Genomic DNA, 22,835 nt, shown 5'->3' with positions numbered 1-22,835 from the left:
TACAGTACCTCACTACACATGACGGCATTATTTAGACGAAATATTTTTCATTGCGATACGTCAATCTACCTCAGCCGTTCGGCACAGACTAAGCGCGGTTGTGCCGATCGGCTCTAAGTGTTGTTACACAAAATCAAGTTGAGGTGCCCTCTCTAGTTAACATAATTACTCAAAGTGGCCAAGGGGTTGGTGGAACTGTTGGCCATGTGTGTACAGCGGCCATAATACCGAGCGCTCGATTTCTCATGGCCGCTGTACACACATGGCCAACAGTTCCACCAACCCCCTTGGCCATGTGTGTAGAGGGCTACTTGGCCGTAAGTTGGCAGTTGGCGCTTGCGCTTGCCGGCCAACCGATTCGTGTCGGTTTTTTGTCCACACATCAAAGGATCTTGGCGCCAATGGCCAACTGCGTTTACACGTTGGCGCTTCATTCAGTTGGTCGTCAGCCGTCAGAGAGGACAGTAGTGATATATTTACGAAAATAATAAGTTTATCTATGCCAATAATAGTGTAGATTTTAGGAAATAAAATAACCTTGCAAATGTTTAATGTATTTCCTAAAAAAGATAAATGTTCTTATCAGAATATTCAAAAAATTGTTAATATTGCAAATAATTTAATTTTACTACGGGGTTATTATTTTTTAATATTTTTTTTCTGACAACGTCTATGACCAAGAATTTCCTAGATTTTTTCATTCCACGTCCATCTTTCATGAAGAGCCAATGCCAAGTGATTGGTTCGCCAATGTGTAAACAGCGGCTCTTATCTTGGCCAAGGGGTTTCACAAAGGGCTGGTGGAACCGTTGGCCATGTGTGTACAGGGGCCATCACTCGAAAGTTTGTGAAAGACGGGGACACGCTTTTTTTGAAATGCTTACGAGCGATATAAATTAGGAATCTAGTTGCATTTAACCACTGGTTCTCGCTTTCATTAATAGATTTTTGTGGAGATAATGTTAAACGAAGTGACGAAACACATGAAACCGAGCGGTTGTAATTCAATCGACCCAAGTACAATCACTATAAAAGATGAAATTAAATACAAACACAATGTCGCATTTGATCCGCCTCCTTTCTCAAGGCGAGATGCGAGCAGAGCAATTCCGTATGCTTATAACGTGACTTCTCCAATCGATAATCGTTTGTCCTTGTCATCAGCCCGTTGCGAAGAGAGACGCAAGAACGACGTTCGTGGAAACCCGCCGACCGACCTGCATTGCGCATATTATTAGTGTCTGTGTGTAAACAGTGTAGAGATATTATATTTATGTGACCGCATAAAAAACCTAACAAGTGCTCCTAAGTCAGTGTCCGATAAAATACCTATGCCAGTTGACTGCTTGAAATGTGCGGAGTGCCCGATGATGGATTATTATATTCAAGAAGGATATCTTCCTAGTGAATACGCCGAATACGACTTTGCTGAGGATGCTTATGATTTTGAGGTTAGTCTTAGCTTAGTTTTAATTAAGTATCGTCGTTGGTAATTAGGATAATGTGTTGACGGTATCAATTAATTATTCATTTGCAAAAAGGTACATGCTAAATTATGATTTATAGTTTTATTTGGTAATTTATAGGTATCAGGGCACAATAAAAAACGTAAACAAAGTAAGATAATAGATGTAGGTAGGTAATTCATAATTATTTCTAGGCGTTTAAAAACGTTCATTACCACATAACTTGATCAATAAAATATAAAAACTTAAAAACGTATCTCAAAATAAATGTTAACCACATCAATTAACTTCGCGTTAACAAAAACTAAACAACAACAAAAACATTGTTAAAATAATGTCATTGGCCTTCAATAGATGGCGCTGTTAGACGTGACAAGTGTTTTTATTGTCGCAAATCGACAGATGGTGCGCTGGGTTTGCGATCAAAACATTACATAAACACCTGCATAAACTCGCAACTAATATTGAGTAAGTATTTAATATGCAGAATCAAAACAAACGCGTAATGGTTAGGATATAATGGTTAGTGTTAGTCATCGCGTTTTTGCGCCGTCAGCTGTTCGGCTGAGCGGGTATTTTAGTGTGTAAGCGACGTCCCGGGCGACCGCATCGCTCGAACGAACCGCTCGGCTCGAGTAATAAATCGACTGTGAATCGCAGTGTGATGGTGAGCGGTGACCGCTGCGGGTGCGGTGCGTTTTGTCGGCGACTGCTTTGCCGCGCTCGCCCGCCGGAGCCGGAGAGCCCTGAGAATGTCGATGAAGACGCGCCGGTTACTTTGGTAAATAAATAGGCTAATTGCTGCAATTAGAAATATGAACGATAATAATAAACACCTGGAAAAATGTTTCTTTTGAACTTGACTTCGAAGAACGATTACATGTCAGTAAAATCATCATCTTCCTTGCGTTATCGCGGCTTTTCCCACAGTTCATGGGAGCCTAGGGTCCGCATAGTGACCAATTCCAGGAAGTGGCGTAGGCACTAGTTTTAAATTATGTTAATATATGAGATAGATAAATATGTATAAATAATGTCTATCCACTTAATATACCTAAGTATCCAAACTTGTTCAAAAACTTCATGGGCAATTTAATATACTTAGGTAAAAACAACAATGTACAATAGGTAAGCTAAATATCGCATATATCCATATACCATAGGCACTAGTAAATAGTAGCTAAGTTGTAGCCTTCAAAACTACCTAATCAATGTTTATTGATAAACAAACAACCTTACTGTCCTAGTTATCTTAAGCACCGTATCGGCATGTAACTTGCCTTGAAAGGTTCTCGATTCGACAAAAAACTAAGAGAAAAACTGTTTTCCCACCGTAGTGGCTAACGGATGCAGACAGATCACGTTCAGTAGTAATCGTAGTGTAAACATAGATTATTAGTGGTTAGATCGTCATGGTGGATAGTCGACACATGAAGTTTAGTCTCGTAAGTAGTTGGAAGAAGATATGTATCTTTTGTTTCGTTCGTTTGCTTTTCCTTGATCCTTGACCTAAGGAACGATGTGATTCACCGTGAATGCTGTAGGTATTTGCAAATTGACAATCTATACATATCTATCTATTTCTTCGTAAGTACCTGCTCCTGGTTTTCTTCCTAGTTCATCTGCTGTTTATAGTCTGATGATTTGTGCCGGCGATGTTTTTAATATACTTACCGGCATGTTTAATATTTATAAATTTGAATACAAACAATTAGAATCGTGGAACGATTACTAAGTTAAAAACCTCATCAGTCATTTCATTCATATAGAATTATAGAGGCCACAAATGACGAGGCACTAGAGGCAGCAGAGTAGCGTAATTCCAAGAATAGTTATTTGTTATACAAGGGGGCAAAATTGTATTTTAACGCCGAGTGTGGAATTGAAAAACGAGCAAGTGAAAGGATTCTATAGTTGAACCACGAGCGAAGCGAGTGGTTCGAGAATAGAATCCTGAACTTGCGAGTTTTTTAACACACGAGAAGTAATAGTTATTTGTTATACAAGGGGGCAAAGTTGTATTTTAACGCCGAGTGTGGAATTGAAAAACGAGCAAGTGAAAGGATTCTATAGTTGAACCACGAGCGAAGCGAGTGGTTCGAGAATAGAATCCTGAACTTGCGAGTTTTTTAACACACGAGAAGTAAAATACATTTGCACCCGAGTGTAACACAAAACTTTTCCCCTCACTATAGCGAGGAAACTATAACGCAAAAAATGCGTTTATCACTGCTTCCAGTAGTTCCACAGGTGGTAAATCATCAGCTATAGTTATCACTAGATACACCTACTTTTATCAAATTTAAAGCAGTTAATTTGACTTTATTCAAGGTCAAATTACTTTACCCACTAGTGGATAAAATGCGTTTTTACCCGCTGGTATTAAAGGACAAAACACGTGTTGAGCTATAGTGAGGGGAAAAATAAATAATTCATCCATCATCATCTATGGCACTATTCATTTTCCTGTCTGAAACAAATGATCCTTCAGTTTTAGTCAACCGTTACTAAAAGGAAAAAAAAACTGGTACCTACGATGTTTGGATTTCCGCAGAGTAACGCCCGATATTTTAAGACGATACAGGAAGGGTCAATTCTCCATACAAACGCTCTCGACTATTTCTTCCCTGGGTTTTGAAGATAGAGCACTGATTTTTTTCAACACACATTATTATTATTCTTATCTGTGTCGGACCGTTTTGATTTTTTTGATATTCTTATTTTTAAAGACGCTAGAGCCCATCAAAATTTTCCAAAATCGGCCTTATTGATTATGGCGCAAAAAAAGGTGTGGTATTCAAAATTGGTAACAATTAGCCAAATAATTTTTAAGAAAAAAAAACCGTCGCCTTTCGGGTTCTGGTGAAAGCTACTTGCGAATGTTGGATTATGTAGAAATGTGTAAGTATTTTTTAAAACTGTTTTTAATGCTTTAATTATTAGATGGCAACACAAATGACACACGAAATATACGTATAACGTTAAGGTTTGAGAAGTTTCCTTAATTCCTCATGAATCCGATTGATTATATTATAAGAAATCGAAGCTTGACAAACTTTGACTTCAAAACTTATGCTTAACAAACATAACTAAATAAATGTCACTGTTCTGAACTTCAATGCATGCTTTTCTTACAAAAATACCAAAGTCACTATGAGTGTGCCGTTCAGGTTTGAGGAGTTTGGTTCTGGCCATCATCAGCAGTTCCACTGCACCAAATGTCACTGTTCTGGACGAAAGTGCATGCTGTTCTTATAAAAATACCAAAGTCACTATAAGCGTGCCGTTCAGATTTGAGGAGTTCGGTTCTGACCATCATCAGAAATTCCACTGCACCAAATGTCACTGTTCTGGACGAAAGTGCATGCTGTTCTTATAAAAATGGCAAAGTCACTATAAGCGTGCCGTTCAGATTTGAGGAGTTTGGTTCTGGCCATCATCAGCAGTTCCACTGCACCAAATGTCACTGTTCTGGACGAAAGTGCATGCTGTTCTTATAAAAATACCAAAGTCACTATAAGCGTGCCGTTCAGATTTGAAGAGTTCCGTTCTGGCCATCATCAGCAGTTCCACTGCACCAAATGTCACTGTTCCGTACCTAAATGCATGCTGTTCCTTTAAAAACACAAAAATCACCATATGTATGCCTTTCAGATTTGAGGAGTTCCCTCGATTTCTCCAGGATCCCATCATCAGAACTGGGTTCTGAGAAAAATGGGACCAATCTGTATGCATATACATTCAATCAAAAAAAAAAATTTTCAAAATCGGTCCAGTAACGACGGAGATATCGAGGAACAAACATAAAAAAAAAAAAAAAAAAAAACATACAGACATAGTCAGGGACCAAACGACCTCTTTTACAAAAAGTCGTCGACATCTCTTCTAAATACCTAAAACAGGTATGGATGTGTTCCTCGTTCTCTCCAGATTACGAATTGACCTGTTTTAGTTTAAGGAGGGGGGGACGGGTTGAGAAAAAGGGGGGAGAAAGATGGCGGCCGACCATCATAGATATTTATTCACATCTCGAGTCCTATGGCACCAATCTGTTCGTGCGAGGTGTCATTTGAAAGCTTATTAAACCTACTTTAATTGTTTTTAAATAACTATACTCATAAAAGTAACTGTTTACGAAATATTTGAAAATATGTGTTTTTTATCGCGCATGAATTGCACAAGTACTAGTAAAAAATGCGTCTAACTCAATAAACAATAACTTTACCGCAATTGATGTTATTATAAAATTTTCGCGTCTATTCATGCTCTTTCTAAAAATATAAGTTTCATTGGTATATGATAATATATAACCATGTAATTACGAATTTGGTTTAGCAGGAGTCACTCTGCCCGGTCGCAGAAATGGGCGCTGACCGTAGTAAAGTATTCAATATTTTTGAGGTCCTATTTTACGGATCCATATGCGAGAGGTATCGTTTCAAAGCTAATTAAACCTACTATATTTTTTTATAAATAACTATAGTCATAAAGGTAGCTGTTTAGAAAATATTTGAAAATATGTGTTTTATAGACCATGAGTCGCACAAGTACCTACTGGTAAAAAATGCTTCTTAATCAATAAACAACAACTTTTCCGGAATTGATGTTAGTATAAGATTTACGCGGAATTTCATGCGCTTTCTAATAACATAAGTTTTATTGGTGTATGATATTATATAACCAAGTAATTACAAATTTGGTTAAGTAGGGGCCACAGCGCCCGGCCACGTATGGATGCTGACCGTCGCCAAATTTTCTATATTTTTCAGATCCTATTTTATTTAACAGGAATCTTTTGAAAGCATATTATGCGTACTATCATTAGTTCTCAATAATTTTAGTTGTAACTGTAGTAGCTAACAAAATATTTGAAAATATGCATTGGAACCGATGTGAGTAAAACATGCTTCTAGCTCAATGAATTATATTTTTTCCGCAATTGATATAATAACAAAATAAACGGCGAAATGTATGACCTTTTCAAATAATAAGTTTTGTCAGTATTGCATAAACAATTAATGTTAATTTATCCATCATACTCACTGCGCACCGTCATATACATGGATGACCATTTTCGTTGCCGTTTTCATAATTTTTAAGATTGTATCTTGGTGCATGACCAATAAACAATAACTTTACCGCAAATAATGTTATTATAAGATTTACAGGACATTTCATGTGCTTTCTAAAAATATAAGTTTTATTGATGTATGATATTATACAACCAAGTAATTACGAATTTGGTTTAGCAGGTGTCACTGCACCCCCGTGACGTAAATAGGTGCTAACCGTCGCCTAATTTTATGTATTTCTCAGATCCTATTTTAGCGATCAATTTGTGAGAGGTATCATTTGAAAGAATATTATGCGTACTATCGGTACTATCGTTACTTTTTAATAATTTTAGTCGTAATTGTAGAAGTTTACAAAATATTTGACAATATGTGTATTTTTACTGTATATGAATAGCATTCGCACTGATACGAGTGAAACATGCTTCTAGCTCAATAAATTATATTTTTCCGCAATTGATATAATAACGAAATGAACCGCAAAATGTATGGCCTTTACAAAAAATGAGTTTTGTTAGTTTTGCTTAAACAATTAATGTTAATTTGTCCACCATACCCACTGCGCACGGTCAATCGTCATATAAACGGATGTCCACCGCCGTTGCCTTAATTTTTTCATCATTTTACAGATTTTATTTTACTGATCAATTAAGTATATAAGTAAATTCGATACGTGATAAATTATATTTATTGTGAATATACGATCAGTGAAATAAAGTCTGAAAAATCATGAAAAAAGGCAACGACGGTGGACATCCATTTATATGATGGTGCGCAGTAGGTGAGCTGAACAAATTAAAATTAATTGTTTATGCAATACAAACCAAACTTATTTTTTGTGTAAGTCATACATTTTCCGTTTATTTTGTTATTATATCAATTGCGGAAAACTATAATTTATTGAGCTAGAAGCGTGTCTTATCAATGCCAATGCTATTCATGCACAGTAAAATACACATATTACTAATCAAATATTTTGTAAACTTCTACAGTTTCGACTTGAAGTATTAGAAATAAAGATAGTACGCATAATATGCTTTCAAATGATACCTCTCACAAATTTATCAGTAAAATAGGATCTGAGTAATGTAGAAAATTTGGCGACGGTCAGTCAGCACCCAATATCGTGACAGGGCGCAGTGACCCCTGCTAAACCAAATTCGTAATTACTTGGTCATATAATATCATACACCAATAAAACTTATATTTTTAGAAAGCGCATGAAATTTCGCGTAAATTTTATAATAACATTAATTGCGGTAAAGTTATGGTTTATTAAGTTAGAAGCATTTTTTATCTGTATATGTGCAACTCATGCTCGAAAAAAAAACTCATGTTTTCAAATATTTTGTAAACAGCTACCTTTATAACTATAGTTATTCAAAAATAATTATAGTAGGTTTAATTTGCTTTCAAATGATACCTCTTACATATGGATCCGTAAAATAGGAACTTAAAAATATTGAATACTTTACTACGGTCAGCGCTCATTTATGCGACCGGCGGAGTGACCACTACGAAACAAAATTCGTAATTTCATGGTTATATTATCACTTACCAATAAAACTTATATTTTTAGAAAGCTCATGAATAGTCGCGTAAATTTTATAATAACATCAATTGCGGTAACGTTATTGTTTATTGACTTAGAAGCATTTTTTACCAGTACTTGTGCGATTCATGCTCGATAAAAAACACATATTTTCAAATATTTTGTAAACAGCTACCTTTATGACTATAGTTATGTGTAAACAATTATAGTTGGTTTAATTATCTTTCAAACGATACCTCTCACATATGGATCCGTAAAATAAGACCTCAAAAATATTGAATACTTTACTACGGTCAGCGCCCGTTTATGCGACCTGGAGGATAACCCCTGCCAAACAAAATTCTTAATTACATGGTTATATATTATCATATACCAATGAAACTTATATTTTTAGAAAGAGCATGAATAGACGCAAAAATTTTATAATAACATCAATTGCGGTAAAGTTATTGTTTATTGAGTTAGACGCATTTTTTACTAGTACTTGTGCAATTCATGCGCGATAAAAAAACACATATTTTCAAATATTTCGTAAACGGTTACTTTTATGAGTATAGTTATTTAAAAACAATTAAAGTAGGTTTAATAAGCTTTCAAATGACACCTCGCACGAACAGATTGGTGCCATAGGACTCGAGATGTGAATAAATATCTATGATGGTCGGTCGCCATCTTTCCCCCCCTTTTTCTCGACCCGTCCCCCCCTCCTTAAACTAAAACAGGTCAATTCGTAATCTGGAGAGAACGAGGAACATATCCATACCTGTTTTAGGTATTTAGAAGAGATGTCGACGAAAATCGTGAAGGAGACGACTTGTGGCCAAATTGGCTCTAGACTATAACACCTATTGATCACTGTTTTTTTTTTTTCATTATGATATTAGTTATCAACATCGGTTAATCTTTGTATTAGTGGACTACTTACTATATGGATCATTTGTTCGTGTGTCGCTTGTGTGGCGACATCGAATCGACATCGACAATGGGCAGTAAAATCATTCTGCGTGATGGTAACATCAATACGTATAAATATGTACCATATTATTATGGGGTTAAATTTCGAAGTACTGCATGGTAATGTGACCAATTAAATTAGGTAGGTCAACCCGAAGGCACAACCCAAGGTCGATACTTCCTTAAAACCTTACGTTTATTATCTTTCGCATATCTACCAAATTCGATATAAACTTCTGAATTTCATTGTCTAGGATAGTGTATGTCCAGTTTATAAATACCTAAAATCCGTATTTCGCTGGATAGTCTGACTGAACTGAATTACTTAACATGAAATTAGCCTCGTAAAACAGAAGTGAATCGTAAATTCCACGACAGCGGGAACCAAATGGCCTGCAAAAATAGATCATCAGCGTTCTCATTAGTAGCTAAGTATATGTATCACATTATTTCGGACTTCTGTTTTCATCCCGACGAACTTGAAAGAAAATGTGATGTCACCATATTTATCTTTTGTGGAGCAAATATCAATTGTGGCGATTTCATTTCCGATAAAAAGCGTTGGTTTGTTTGGATTCCGGAGTTTGGTTATCGAAATTTTGTTGACCTAAGTCCCTTATGTCAATAAAGTACCTAATTATTACTCGTACAGCTCGTACAGTCACCGGCATAAAGAAGTGATAATTTCTGTACCTTGTCATATTAACGTCTCGTTTGTAATGTCATACGAAATTGTCAAACGAACAAGGTACAGAAATCATGCCGGTGTCTGTACTCATATTTGTTACAATAGTTCTCGCTTGAAAAAAAAACTCAGTATTCTAAGTATACCTACTTAACCCTGACTTCTTTTGAAAGATAGAATAACATCAATACTGCCGGTATGGCGACCCTCAAAGAGACAGTCTTTCGATTGCTTTCTTCCAGGGTGATATTTATAGTATCGAGTAGGTACTTTACGATACAACTGGTCGTTTTGTAACACGCAACACGCGAGCTTTCCCATTTCAAAATGATGAATGTGCGTGCTTCAATTAAGAATTTGTACCTAAATACCCACTAGGTACTACTCATTGTATGAGAAAACGTAGGAAAGCGGACCTGAAGCCCGAGGTAGAAATGCCAAGATAAGAGAGAGAAAAACTTCATATGGTTATGTTAAGAATATCTTCCAGCACCTTGAGTTATCTCAACGATTTAAGAGGTCCCCTAAAATCTCACGCTGCGCTGCACGGCTGCATATTTACCTGCATTCTTAGGGCTTACGAATTTTATACACAGTAGACAATTCTTATGCACCAATCATACCATTCACATTTTTCCTCCTCATTCACCAGTAAAATGCCTATTTAAATTCAAATGATATTTCGAACATAAGTAAGGTTCCAAGGCAATCGTTGGCACGATACGAAGTTTGAACACTTTGAATAGTTTGAATCACAAACGCACGGCTACTTACCAATCGGCTAAAGGTTTTTAACATCCATAATTCATTAGTAGGTACCAAATACAGAAGTCAGAAAAGGCATTCGAGCTATATTAAGATACATTTTTCTCCTAAACTTTAATCAATTGATATCATACATTCCGTCCGCATGAGTAGACGTATCCGTCGACGGTAGCTCCTTAACGTGCCTTGTGATGATCTCACTGATGACGCTTGAGGTCAACATATACTGCATTACTTTGTCAATACAATAAGGTGCTGTATTGTATGATTACTGTCTGCGACAGTATACAAAAATAGAGATCAAAAAAAAAAAAAAAAACTTAGTAGTAAGTTAGGTAGGTATATATACAAATGTTATAATGACCTGCCTCCTTTGCTCTTGAACTGAAACACAAATGCAAAATTCTACTGTTGACAATTTCCTTTTTACAATATTAAATTGAAGATTTTATGGAAGTATTTTTTGACTCAGTAAGCATACAATACTTTTTTGTTTTTAATAGTACATTAGGTAGCTACATTTAGGTAAATGGCTACTAAGCCAAACAATGCGTTTTCATCATACGATATGTAGGGTAAAGAATTGTAAAACGTTGAAAAAACATCTGAATAATGAACGTTGACTGAATAATCTTATTTGAATTCGTATATTTTAGAATTATGGACTTTGCCGAATACGAATATTATATATTCGGCCGAATATTCGGTTACGCCATATTTTTAAGGGGATTCATGAAAACTATTAAATGATTGATAATTTACTACAACTATGTTTTCATGATTTAGTGGATAAGTAAAACTTACTTAAAACAACTCTGAATTCTTCTCAACTCTTGAACTACGGTTTTTTACTTTTTTTTAAATAATTGTATTTATATTTTGGAATCTTTTTTTAGCAGTTCCTTAAAAAGCTACTAAAAAAGGAGCTTATTATCCACTGGAATACGTAAGATCTTCATTAATTTACTTTGTTTATTCCATGTGAATAATTGGCCGAATGACAATTAAAAACTTGCCGAATATGCCGAATACCGAATATTTACCGAATATTCGGGCCATCTCTAGTATATATACCTTAATTTTAAGGGGAATCAATGTAAAACAATATCCATGTGTGGGGAATGAAATAAAAAAAACAGGCGGAGTAGTGTAAAACGTTCCAATTGACCTCAGTCTCCCCTAAATACCCAATAACAATCTGCCAAATGTCTGTGAAATGTAGCGTCTTTATTACACTCGATCTACAGCGTCAAGCTTGTTGAGCGGGCTAATAATGCAATAAAGTGACCTAAGCCTGGCCTTAACCTATTCTTTTAATTAACAATCACCATTACTTTACTGGACAGCTTTCATTACATCTAATGAGTTCTATGTTGGAGGCAGAGATTCACAGTAGGCGACGAAACTAACGCTAATTTCAACTCTTACAAATCTAGGAGAAAATAGGTTAATCCTCTTAGGCAAAGAGATAGGATTTTAAGTTACCCTAATTTCAGTACGTCACGTCCGGTATGCGGTAGACCCTCTGTAATATGCCGGATGAGTCCCCTGCTCAGAGTTTTGTGTAATATACTCGTACCTTGTGAATAAATTTTAATTAATTCTTCCCGCCAAACTAAGTTAACATTCTTGATTCATCACACTACATAAATAATATCGATATCGGATCAGTCTGCTTTGTATGTGACTGATAAGAAAGTTGCTTGCGGAGTTCTTTATGATTCGGTAAAGATAAACAAACGAACCACACCTTAAGCCATATTGTATGTGGCAATTATGAAGTAAGTGCACCGTTAAAATATACAAATTTCCAACATGCCCGTTGTATTTACTGCCTCAGCAATCTGCAAATTCAGCAATTCAATAATACTTAACTGTAATTATTATTGAAATAATTTGCCCAAACGGAAACGGAATTGTATTTGTTAATTAACAGTGCAAACAACTTTAGGTACTTATCGATATATGTGTATTATTCTTGAAACTGGTTGCTAGTTACATGTACTCAAACAAACTTAAGTTTTCAGTAGAAAAAGATTTTTTTTTAAGGAAAGTCAACTTTTTGCCTTTCTTTACCTAATTACTGGCAATCTTGTTGTGCCCTAGGTACTGTTTAGGTAGGTACCACAAATTCGTGAAAATCTATGCTCTAGCTGAGAAGTACCTATCTATGTATAAATTAACTATTTATATAATGTAAATGTGTATATACACACACACACACACACACACACACACACACACACACACACACACACACACAGCTGCACAGATAACGCACACACACACACACACACGCACGCACACGCACACGCACACATACTTGTATATGGTATCTTACACCTTTAACTGTAATCAGAAATCTGACATCTTCTGTATTCTCCTATTCTATAGGTAAGGGTTCTAAATATATACGTGTACCTTAGATATATATTAAATACATGCTGTACTACTTTCGTAATCAGGCGTTGGATGAGCGGGTCGTCTCAACGCTGTAAGCCTAAAGAGAAGTCCCAGCAAATTGTATAAGCATATGTTATTATCTAAATAAAGATATTTTTCATTTTCATTTCATACATCACGTAGCTGCCTATATGAATTGCAGATAAATAAAATACTTAAATAAGTACTTATAGTTCTCAGTCGGATCCGAATCTTAAGGACTTATCATTCCACAGAAATGATATGAAATGTTTTATCAATCATGTTTCAGTGTCAGTTGGCCGAGGCGCGAGATGTCAAGTTCAACCAAACCCTCAAGGATCCGCTGGCGGTCGGGACACATATCCTCTGCACCGGTACACCTACTGAGGACTTACCATGGTAATTGCATCATTGAATCCAATACTCTTCGGGATGTGGATTATTGTGGATATAAGAATATGTCAAAGCCAGGCTAGTGGAAACCCTGCTGATATAAAACTCATCAATATAATCATCACCATAATCTAAGTATTCTAAGTGGTACATCTTATTTTGTATCATACCTACACTTCGACCTATGGGGTTCTTTATGCAATTACCCCATTTACCCCCTTATGATCGAAAGATCTCTCATCTACTTAAGAGCTTTGTCCACCATATCACAGCTCGACTCTACAGGCTTAGCACATGATTGGCGCGAGAGTATGTCGCCGCGAGATAGACGACCCGTCATCGTCAATGTCATTAATACTGTTAGAAGAAGACGTGTGATCTAACTCGCGCCAATCATGTGCTAAGGGTGTTAGATCAAATATTCTAAAATGACTGGCCGGCTGGTGCTATTGCGCTAGAAATGTAGGCCATATATTAAAAAAAAACCTACTTCACTAATACTGGTGGTAAGTTTCAATGTAGTAGTAGTAGTAAACACTTAACAAATCCACAGCTTCTAATAACACAGAACAAATTACAAGTATAGTGGATAATTATAATGGTTATGTACAAAGGCGACCTTATCCCTTTAAGGGATCTCTACCAGCTAACCTTAGAATAACTAAGAGAGGAAAATAGGAAATGGTAGACAAACACAACTAAAGTGCATCGGCATATATACAAAGTACCTATCAACATATCTTTACACATAATATACATCCCTACTACTTGTTATGTATTTTAATTCCAGGTTTACAGTTAACATAGGATACGGAGACCCAGACAATGGTACAGGGGAGATCGCAGTCCACTTCAACGTGCGGGTCCCGCAGTGCTATGTGGTGCGGAACACGAGGCGACATAATAAATGGGGGATAGAAGAAACTACTGCATTTAGGTAAGGTATCAATATGTGGGTACAATAGATTCACAGTTAACATAGGATACGGAGACCCAGACAGTGGTCCAGGGGAGATCGCAGGCCACTTCAACGTGCGGGCCCCGCAGTGTTATGTGGTGCGGAACACGAGGCGACATAATAAATGGGGGATAGAAGAAACTACTGCATTTAGGTAAGGTATCAATATGTGGGTACAATAGATTCACAGTTAACATAGGATACGGAGACCCAGACAGTGGTCCAGGGGAGATCGCAGGCCACTTCAACGTGCGGGCCCCGCAGTGTTATGTGGTGCGGAACACAAGGCGACATAACAAGTGGGGGATAGAAGAAACTACTGCATTTAGGTAAGGCATCAATATGTGAGTACAAGACAGGTTTAGGAGACGCAGATAATGGTACTGGGGAGATCGCAGGCCACTTCAACGTGGGGGCCCCGCAGTTTTATGTGGTGCAGAACACAAGGCGACATAACAAGTGGGGGATAGAAGAAACTACTGCATTTAGGTAAGGCATCAATATGTGAGTACAAGCCAGGTTTAGGAGACGCAGATAATGGTACGGGGGAGATCGCAGTCCACTTCAACGTGCAGATCGCGCAGTGCTATGTGGTGCGGAACACAAGGCGGCATGACAAGTGGTGGATAGAAGAAACTAATGCATTTAGGTAAAATACCTGCCAAGAAGCAGTTACGCAGGAATGCCTATTTGTTTAAAAATTTAAAAACAAAAAAACATGCATAAAAATCGGGTCGCAGAAAGTTTGCACTTTTAGCTATTTACCTACTGCACAAATACGTATGTAGCTTCAAATAGATAGTATCTACTTAGCTAAGTGCTAAGTGCCCAGGAATTAGGGTCGAGGGTAATTACCATAAATTAGTGGGCTGCTGTCAATGAAAATTGAGCACCTACTTACCTCAGTTCTGTATGAAGGCCGTTAGCGTTACACTTAACAAGTTCGGGCACGGAAGCTGTTTCCAACTGGATTACTAATAACACGTTCATTCATTCACCGCGGCTCATGGGAGCCTGTGGTCCGCTTTTGACAACTAATCCCAAGATTTGGCGTAGGCACTAGTCATACGAAAGCGACTGCCATCTGACCTTCCAACCCGAAGAATAACTAGGCCTTATTGGAATTAGTGCGGTTTCCTCACGATGTTTTCCTTCACTGAAGAGCGACTGGCAAATATCAAATGACATTTCGCACGTAAGTTCCGAAAAACTCATTGGTACGAGCCTGGGTTCAAACCCGCGAACTCCGGATTGAAAGTCGCACGCTCTTACCGCTAGGCTACCAGCGCATTTTTTACTAATACACGTTCATTGCGGGGTCAAAATGCCTGTTATGATATATAGCTAACTAAGAGCAACGAAGGAGTTAACGATTTTGTTTTTTGTCAGATCATTTCCTTTCAAAATGGGCCGTCCGTTCACGATAGAAGTGATCGTGGACGAAACGGAAACATTCTGGGCGGTAGACGGCGAGCACTATTGCAATTACGCGCACCGCACGCCGTCGCCCGTCGGAGCGCCCTGGCTGCAGGTCTCCGGGATAAGGGACGCCACGCTCAATGTGCAGAAAGCTGAGGTGTACCCGATGCTGGCACCGCCCCCTGTAGAGGTGAGACTCTGGACTGGCTATAGACAGAAGTGATCGTGGAGATGAGACTTTCTGGGCGGTCGACGAGAAGTACTAGTGACTATTGTAACTAGGGTTTGCAATCCGGATATTCGAATATCCGAATTATTCGAATATCCGCCAATATTTTTGAACGTTTGCAAAATGTGTGCATCAGATACATTTTTAATTTAAGAAAATTTGACCACATCTCTCATTTCCGCTCCCAGCTGGAGTGGCTGCCCATCCGTCGCCGTAGAGACATGCACGTGGTTTCTCTCCTGTATAATGTTTTATTTTCTCCTACTTCCCCTCCCTATCTTTCAGAACGATTTAAATACTTGGCTGACGGTAGCGGGCACCGGCTCCGTTCCAGTGTGAATCTCACTTTGAGTATCCCGCCCCACCAACATAGGTCCTATAATAAATCGTTTACAATCTACGCAGTTAAATTGTGGAACTCCTTGCCTTTATCTCTTCGACAGTGTCAGTCGGTCGCGTCGCTGAAGGCTAATCTAAAAAAGCTTTGGCTCTCTGATGAAGACTAAGGTATTGGATGTATGCGGTTTTGTAGTTGTAGCTTTTATTATGTAAATATATATTTAATTTATATATTATATATTTATGTCATTTGCTATTTGTATAGTTGTATATTATGTATTTATTCGTATATATTGCATGTTAGTGTAAGTTATAATTTATTATTACCTAGAATCCGTTTCCTGCGCCGTTTGTACTGTATGCCTACCATCTCCAATTCTCCCTCAATTGCTCAAAGGTTAACTGGAAGAGATCCCTTAAAGGGATAAGTTCGCCTTTGTACTTATAATAAGCTCTTTTTCCTGTGTGTTGTATTATTTTCTGGTACAATAAAGTGTTTTACTACTACTACTACTATTTTTATCCGAAAATATTCGAATAGTCCAACTGAAAATATCAGGCTACTGATCAGCTTGGACACTAAAACCCATCAAATCGCTGCCGAGGACATACCCCTTCCATTGGTACTTTGGTACCAGCCACTAGGTATGTAACTAAGGTCTCAAATGATCCACACCTGGATAGGAAGTGTCTTCGACTAATTGGTCTTCTTTTATTTGGGGATTCTGTTTTGCGCGAGTACCTATATCTTCACTCATTCCTATTCTAAGACCCTAACCATGACGCCCATTACCACCAATCACCGGTGGAGACCTCCAGGGCGCTTTTGATTAGAGCCTAAGTACTTTTTCAACTTTTCATATTGTTTAATTTTATTTTTATTATTGTTCTCTTTATTTTCTCTCTTTTTTGTTATCTAAGTTTCGTGACGCATTGGTTTTACTGTAATGTCATGTAAACATGTTTTTACTAATAAAAAATAAATAAACAAGAGATCTACTAGCATATTTTAGTCACAGAACTAAAAATAGAGAGCTAGGTGTGTTTTCTACAGTTTGCTGATTTACGCAAAAAATAAAATATAATATAGGTAAATTTCGCATTATGGCACTCATATATCTCAGCCGTTATCAATTCCACGCAAATTCCACTCTTAATTTTGCGCTAGTTTTACAAATTATGTTTCTTGGAACATCATTTTGTTCCATTTATAAATTATCCGAAATTATCCGATTATTCGAATAATAAAAATTGTATTATCCGAATTATTCGAATATTAAAAACCCGACGGATAATGCAAATTCTAATTGTAACTACATGGGTCTTGTACACAAAAACGGTCTTAGTAGACCTTCTCTTATATTAAAATTAATAAACATTTATGTTTTTTTTAGAAAGACATACAAGATGCGAGAAAAATGTCATTCTTGATAAACTTTTTATGCTAATCGATTCCATTCATTTACAGGACCCAAGTTTTTGACAATTAACATCCTCAAGGGATCATTTTTTGTTTGTTCATAAACTAACGAATTAAAATGTGTGTCATATCATTACAGGTGCCACTGAGACCTAGTTTAGATGCGTCGGCTTCGGAAGACGAACCGCTTTGGCGGCCGAACATCACAGCACTATTACCCAAGGGAATCCCACCTGGATACCAACTAGTCATACACGGAAGGTATGTTTGGATTCATTGTTGTTATTATATGTACCTAGTCTTCAATATAGTTTATAGCCTGTCATTCACGAATACGATCATTGTAAGCATGTATCATCGGTTCATCGTGACGATCGATTCAGCTAAACTCTGAGTTTGAGAGCTCGTTGTGTCTTATCTTGAAATAAGATAGGAGAATGTTTATGAATCAAACAAAAAAAATATGCACATAGGCTCCACAAATTATCTACTAAAACGAATAAAAGTATGTAACTAAGTTATCGCTTGTTTCCAGGCTCAGGCCCATCCTCCACTCGTTCACGCTCAACCTGATGGACGCGGCGCGCGACTGGCCCGTGCCCAACACGCCCCTGCACGTCAACGTGCGCGCGCATGACGAGTCACACCGGGAGCGGCAACTAGTCGTGCTCAACTCTTACTTAGGCGCCTGGGGCGACGAGAGACGACAGAGGACTGCTACTCTTGTGCCTGGAACACAGGTAAATAACAAGTGGTTTAATATTTACTAGTGTGATGTGTAGTGCCCGTGCCCAACACGCCGCCTGCATGTCAAGGCGCACACACGACAACTACGACAAGTCACACGGAGCGGCAACTAGTTGTGCTCAACTCTTACATAGAAGCCTGGGGTGATGAAAAACGGCAGAGAATGGAAACGATGCTACTGTTGTCGCCCACTCTCTTCAAATCTATGCTCCTCTAAGAACCTCATCTTCACTCCTGTTAATTCATTTTCTTTAACTCCACAGAACACGTTCCGCATCCTGAACGGGCCGGGCGAGTGGTCAGTGTTCGCCAACGATGTGCTCATCGGAGAGTTGGAAAACCGCGCGGCGCCGGCACTAGTCCGCGCCTTTCGAGTGCGCGGGGATTTATTCCCTTCCACGATTTATTTGTGTCCATCTTCACACTCGCCTACAACGGAAGACTGGAAGGATGTGTCTAACTGTTGATAGTTTCAGACGGGTTGTATGGTGGCTATTCTGAATATATGTACTATCGAACCAACTAAATCATGACCCACACCATAAGCTCATTTTGCCAAACTGTCCAAATGTAAGTTGATCGAAATTCGCTTGCAGATAGAGTTTCCTTGGTGACGAACTTGTTATCATTATACATACTAGAAACTGACATGTGTGTAGATAGTGACAAAATTTAGTTAGTGTTTAAAACGACCTAAGTGCATTATAAGCGATAGACCTTACAGGTTTGAAAGATTCAAACGAATTATCTGTCAAGTTGGTCATGAATCAGTTGGTTCGATACCTCTATATATCAAAATCTGAAAGGGAAATTCACGAGTAGGTCAATATCAATACGATGCTCATCGGCGGACTTGAACACTGGTGCGGGCCGTACAAATGCGCGGGGATATCTTCCCTTACACGGTTTATGTGCGCCTTCACACACTACGAAAGACTGGTAGGCTATTTCTAACTGTTGACATATTCAAATGAGCAGCGATTAGCAACAATCGTGCCCCAGCCGTTTACTATAGTCTATAAAGCTTCCAACACAATTAATAATACAGTTTGGTGTAACCGAAGTCGATCTAATCTACTTAGATTGATGGCAATCGGCCATAGTCTGCCAGTCTGAGTTTTAATATGACTAAGGAGATATAAACCTTGAGGTCTAAAGTAAATTAAAGTGATAAATCTGAAAAAGGGGGCTGGGGGGCCACGATGTACTATTATAAATACATTCATTAAATATCAGGTATGAGTCAAAATCGAAATGATCACATGGTACACGATAAAGTGCATAAAAGGATTGTGCAAATGAGTGTTATGTATTTATACCTAGTCGTTTGTAAATTAAATCTCGAGTTGATCAGGATCACATATGTACCTACCTACCTAATAAATTGTTATTGTAAATATTAATATTATTAATGACCTAATATTTTTTTGTTTAATTAAGCTTATGAATATGACGTTTGATAATGTTTGCAAAGTTTAAAATAATGTTATCTCATAATTATTGGATATTTTAACGAGATTATCTATTAGAGAAATAGTTGGATGTAGTGTAATGGATCTTCCTCAATTTTGGCTTAGAAGAGAGTAAATATTAAAAGGATTGAATAATACATACCTTTTTTATGCTGTTTTGTAAATGTGTTTATTACACTCAGCCGTCATAATTATAAGAAACACATGTACAACTTAGTAAGTATGAGTAAGTAGGTAATAAATATTTATTTAATATTAAAACGCATTTACTTATAGTTGCTACTTTCACAGCTTTTGCTCGTGTTAACTCTTTAATTTGAGTAATTTTTATGTTACCTATAAGGAATTTATATTTATATATTTTATATGCGCTTGAGAAGATAAACATAGTAAGTATATAAGATGTGCCTATTTTGCTCCTCACTGTGTAATTTTGCTCCAACATTTTTTTGTATGAGGTTAGGGCCTTATCACACTTGCGATTTGCAGGCGCAGCGAGTTCGCCGCGAGTACGCAGTGTGTTCGCCGCGAGTGTGCAGCGAGATCGCCGCGTCTATAGTCGAGACGTCATGCTGTATTCGTCAGCAAAATTAATTTCTATCCACTTTAGTTTAAGCCGATATTTGTAGTAGTATATTATCTACGAATGTGGGCAGATGAACAAGCAACAATAATAGCACCGTCGGAAGATTCAAACACTGCTGCAATGGATATCGCGGCGAACACGCTGCACAATCGTGGCGAACTCGCTACGCACTCGTGGCGAACTCGTTTCGCTTTCAAATCGCCCGCAAATCCCAAGTGTGATAAGGCCCTTAATGTCACAACCAAAAAACCCAAGAAATCATTATGATTTCTTTTTTAGTTGCCATTCCCAATCCATCCAGAAGATTGTGTATACACCGTGTTTCACTTAACACTAAAAACCTGAAAACCGTTTGTTCAGAATCGAGAGTAGAATCGATTGAGCTATATCTTGATGGGGGTAATATTTTTTGTTTTAATTTGTATTATTAGTTATTGTTTACGTGCCCATTCTACAAATTCGTAATACAACATTGTGCATATCATATTGCTAGAGGTTGTATACCTTTTTCAGTATTTAGGGGTATTAATACTGGCTGGTTACTTGGACGATTATTTTTTCCGCTACGAGTTTGACGTTGTGCGTCACTTTAATTTTAAAGTTTATCATAAGTCATAACAAATTGAACTCTTACCTAATTACAACCTTGTCATTTTGAATGTTAGGTTTAAATTTGCTTACTGCGTCACCTGTCCAATTTGAAGTTTACTGTGACACAGTTTAACGTGCTTTACAGTGACTATTGGTATTGGTAATTGGTGGTATTGGTACATAGCTGTCTATTGGTAAACCTTATGTCGTTGCAGTAACGTACACAATTAATCAGTTTTAAGGTTTACGATGGTAGCTAGCAATTATTTTATTGAGTGTAGAGTTAAAAGTCGAGTAGAGCTGCACAGAAAATTAAATATTCAATTTAAAAAAATAATAATCATCAAATTAAAAAATGAATATTGTAGATACGTTTAAAAAAATAAAAATCAGTTGGGGTGTCTGAGGTTTTGAGTGATACCGGAAACACGGTGTATGTGTTGCATCAATTAGTTAATTTATTGTGATTGTACAAGAGGATATCTTTTCTCGCTATTACTGACAATGGTTTCCAAGTAGACTAAAATAAAATTATAAAAAAAAAACAACAATTAATATACTATTGCCCCCAGACCAGACTTGTGCGATCGGTAATTTTCCGTCCGCGTTTTGAACTATAAATTAATTTAAATTACAGTTCTGAAGAACATTTTCCATCCACGGCTTTGTTTAAAGTAGATATTCACACATGATCTGGGGCAAAAATATGGTTTTTAGTGTTACTTGGTGTTACCTAAGATATAATAACTTCTACACGAGACACTGTATTGACAATAAACTTTTAAATGTCTGTACGTCTTTTATTTTAAATTCAGACAAGTTCCTTAGAGCCTACTCTCTTCTAATCTTGCTGAAGATCCAGATACAAATTAGGAATGTGGTGGATATCTTCAGCTTGGCAGTTGAATTAAATTCTCGCTACCTATGATAGCTTAATGTAAACTCTGGTACAGCGACCTTATAATTATGATGATATTAAAAAGAGAGTTTAAAAGTCATATTACAAACTTTATTCAATACCGTCGCTACCACGTCGCTACAGCTATGTTAACAACCATACACTGCATCGGGTGGTGGAATAGATCCGATGCCATAGTGAATGTGTTAAGGTAAGGTGGAGAAGATTGGAGGGATTTTAATAAAGACAGATGAAAAATTAAAAGCCTTCAATCTTCAGCCACCATACATTTTCTTACCTATTAATTTAACAGACTTCATCGTAGTGATTTTCAATCATTTTCAATGAGGAGGCCAATGAGTAATATCGCGCCTGGCGGGATGCCTGTCAGTGTGCCTCCTCATTATTCTTTGTTTTCAATGCTAATGCTCTTTGGACTTCATTATAAATTTAACATTCTTGTGATTTTGAACGTATCTTTACTTTGACACTGACAGACAGCTGACTGTCAATAGTGTCAATGTCAACTGTCAAATATTTCACATAACGTTTCGATTTCTGCAGTTTTCAATTTCTGGTTATTTTTTAAAATTACTTGATCAAGTATTTTTAGAGTATTTACTTTCTTTATGAACAGTTATTACTAAAATTATATAAAAATTTAGAAGTGAGACATAATTTGATTTCATTTGTTATAGCATTCTAACATTTTTATATTTCCAATATCAAAACTTGCGTACAACGAAAACAAAACATTACTTAGCTTGATGTGGCTTAGTATATCCCTTTCTTCTGACTATGAAATATGTAAAAAAAACTTTATTATTAGTACCGAATAAATCAGCTAATAACTAAAACTAAATTG

The 22,835-nt window shown here is 37.1% G+C and overlaps 1 protein-coding gene across 2 annotated transcripts; it reads left to right on the top strand.

Moving 5' to 3' along the window:
* Window positions 1-1,239: 1,239 nt before the first annotated feature.
* LOC125228297 (galectin-4-like) lies at window positions 1,240-20,791 on the top strand. Of its 2 annotated transcripts, none has more exons than XM_048132804.1 (7): window positions 1,240-1,451; window positions 13,208-13,317; window positions 14,102-14,248; window positions 15,659-15,878; window positions 17,816-17,937; window positions 18,212-18,416; window positions 18,687-20,791. In XM_048132804.1, exons 1-7 carry the CDS (start codon window positions 1,332-1,334, stop codon window positions 18,888-18,890), a joined length of 1,128 nt encoding a protein of 375 aa, XP_047988761.1. In that variant the 5' UTR covers window positions 1,240-1,331; the 3' UTR covers window positions 18,891-20,791. The 2 variants fall into 2 exon arrangements, with proteins under 2 accessions (XP_047988761.1, XP_047988768.1); XM_048132811.1 differs by lacking the exon at window positions 1,240-1,451 and adding an exon at window positions 2,030-2,247.
* Window positions 20,792-22,835: the final 2,044 nt, after the last annotated feature.

Source organism: Leguminivora glycinivorella, chromosome 1 (assembly GCF_023078275.1).
Source record: "Leguminivora glycinivorella isolate SPB_JAAS2020 chromosome 1, LegGlyc_1.1, whole genome shotgun sequence".
In the NCBI taxonomy this organism is placed as follows: domain Eukaryota; kingdom Metazoa; phylum Arthropoda; class Insecta; order Lepidoptera; family Tortricidae; genus Leguminivora; species Leguminivora glycinivorella.
Note: the sequence above shows the minus strand (reverse complement) of the source record. Positions and strands in the feature narration are given on the sequence as shown.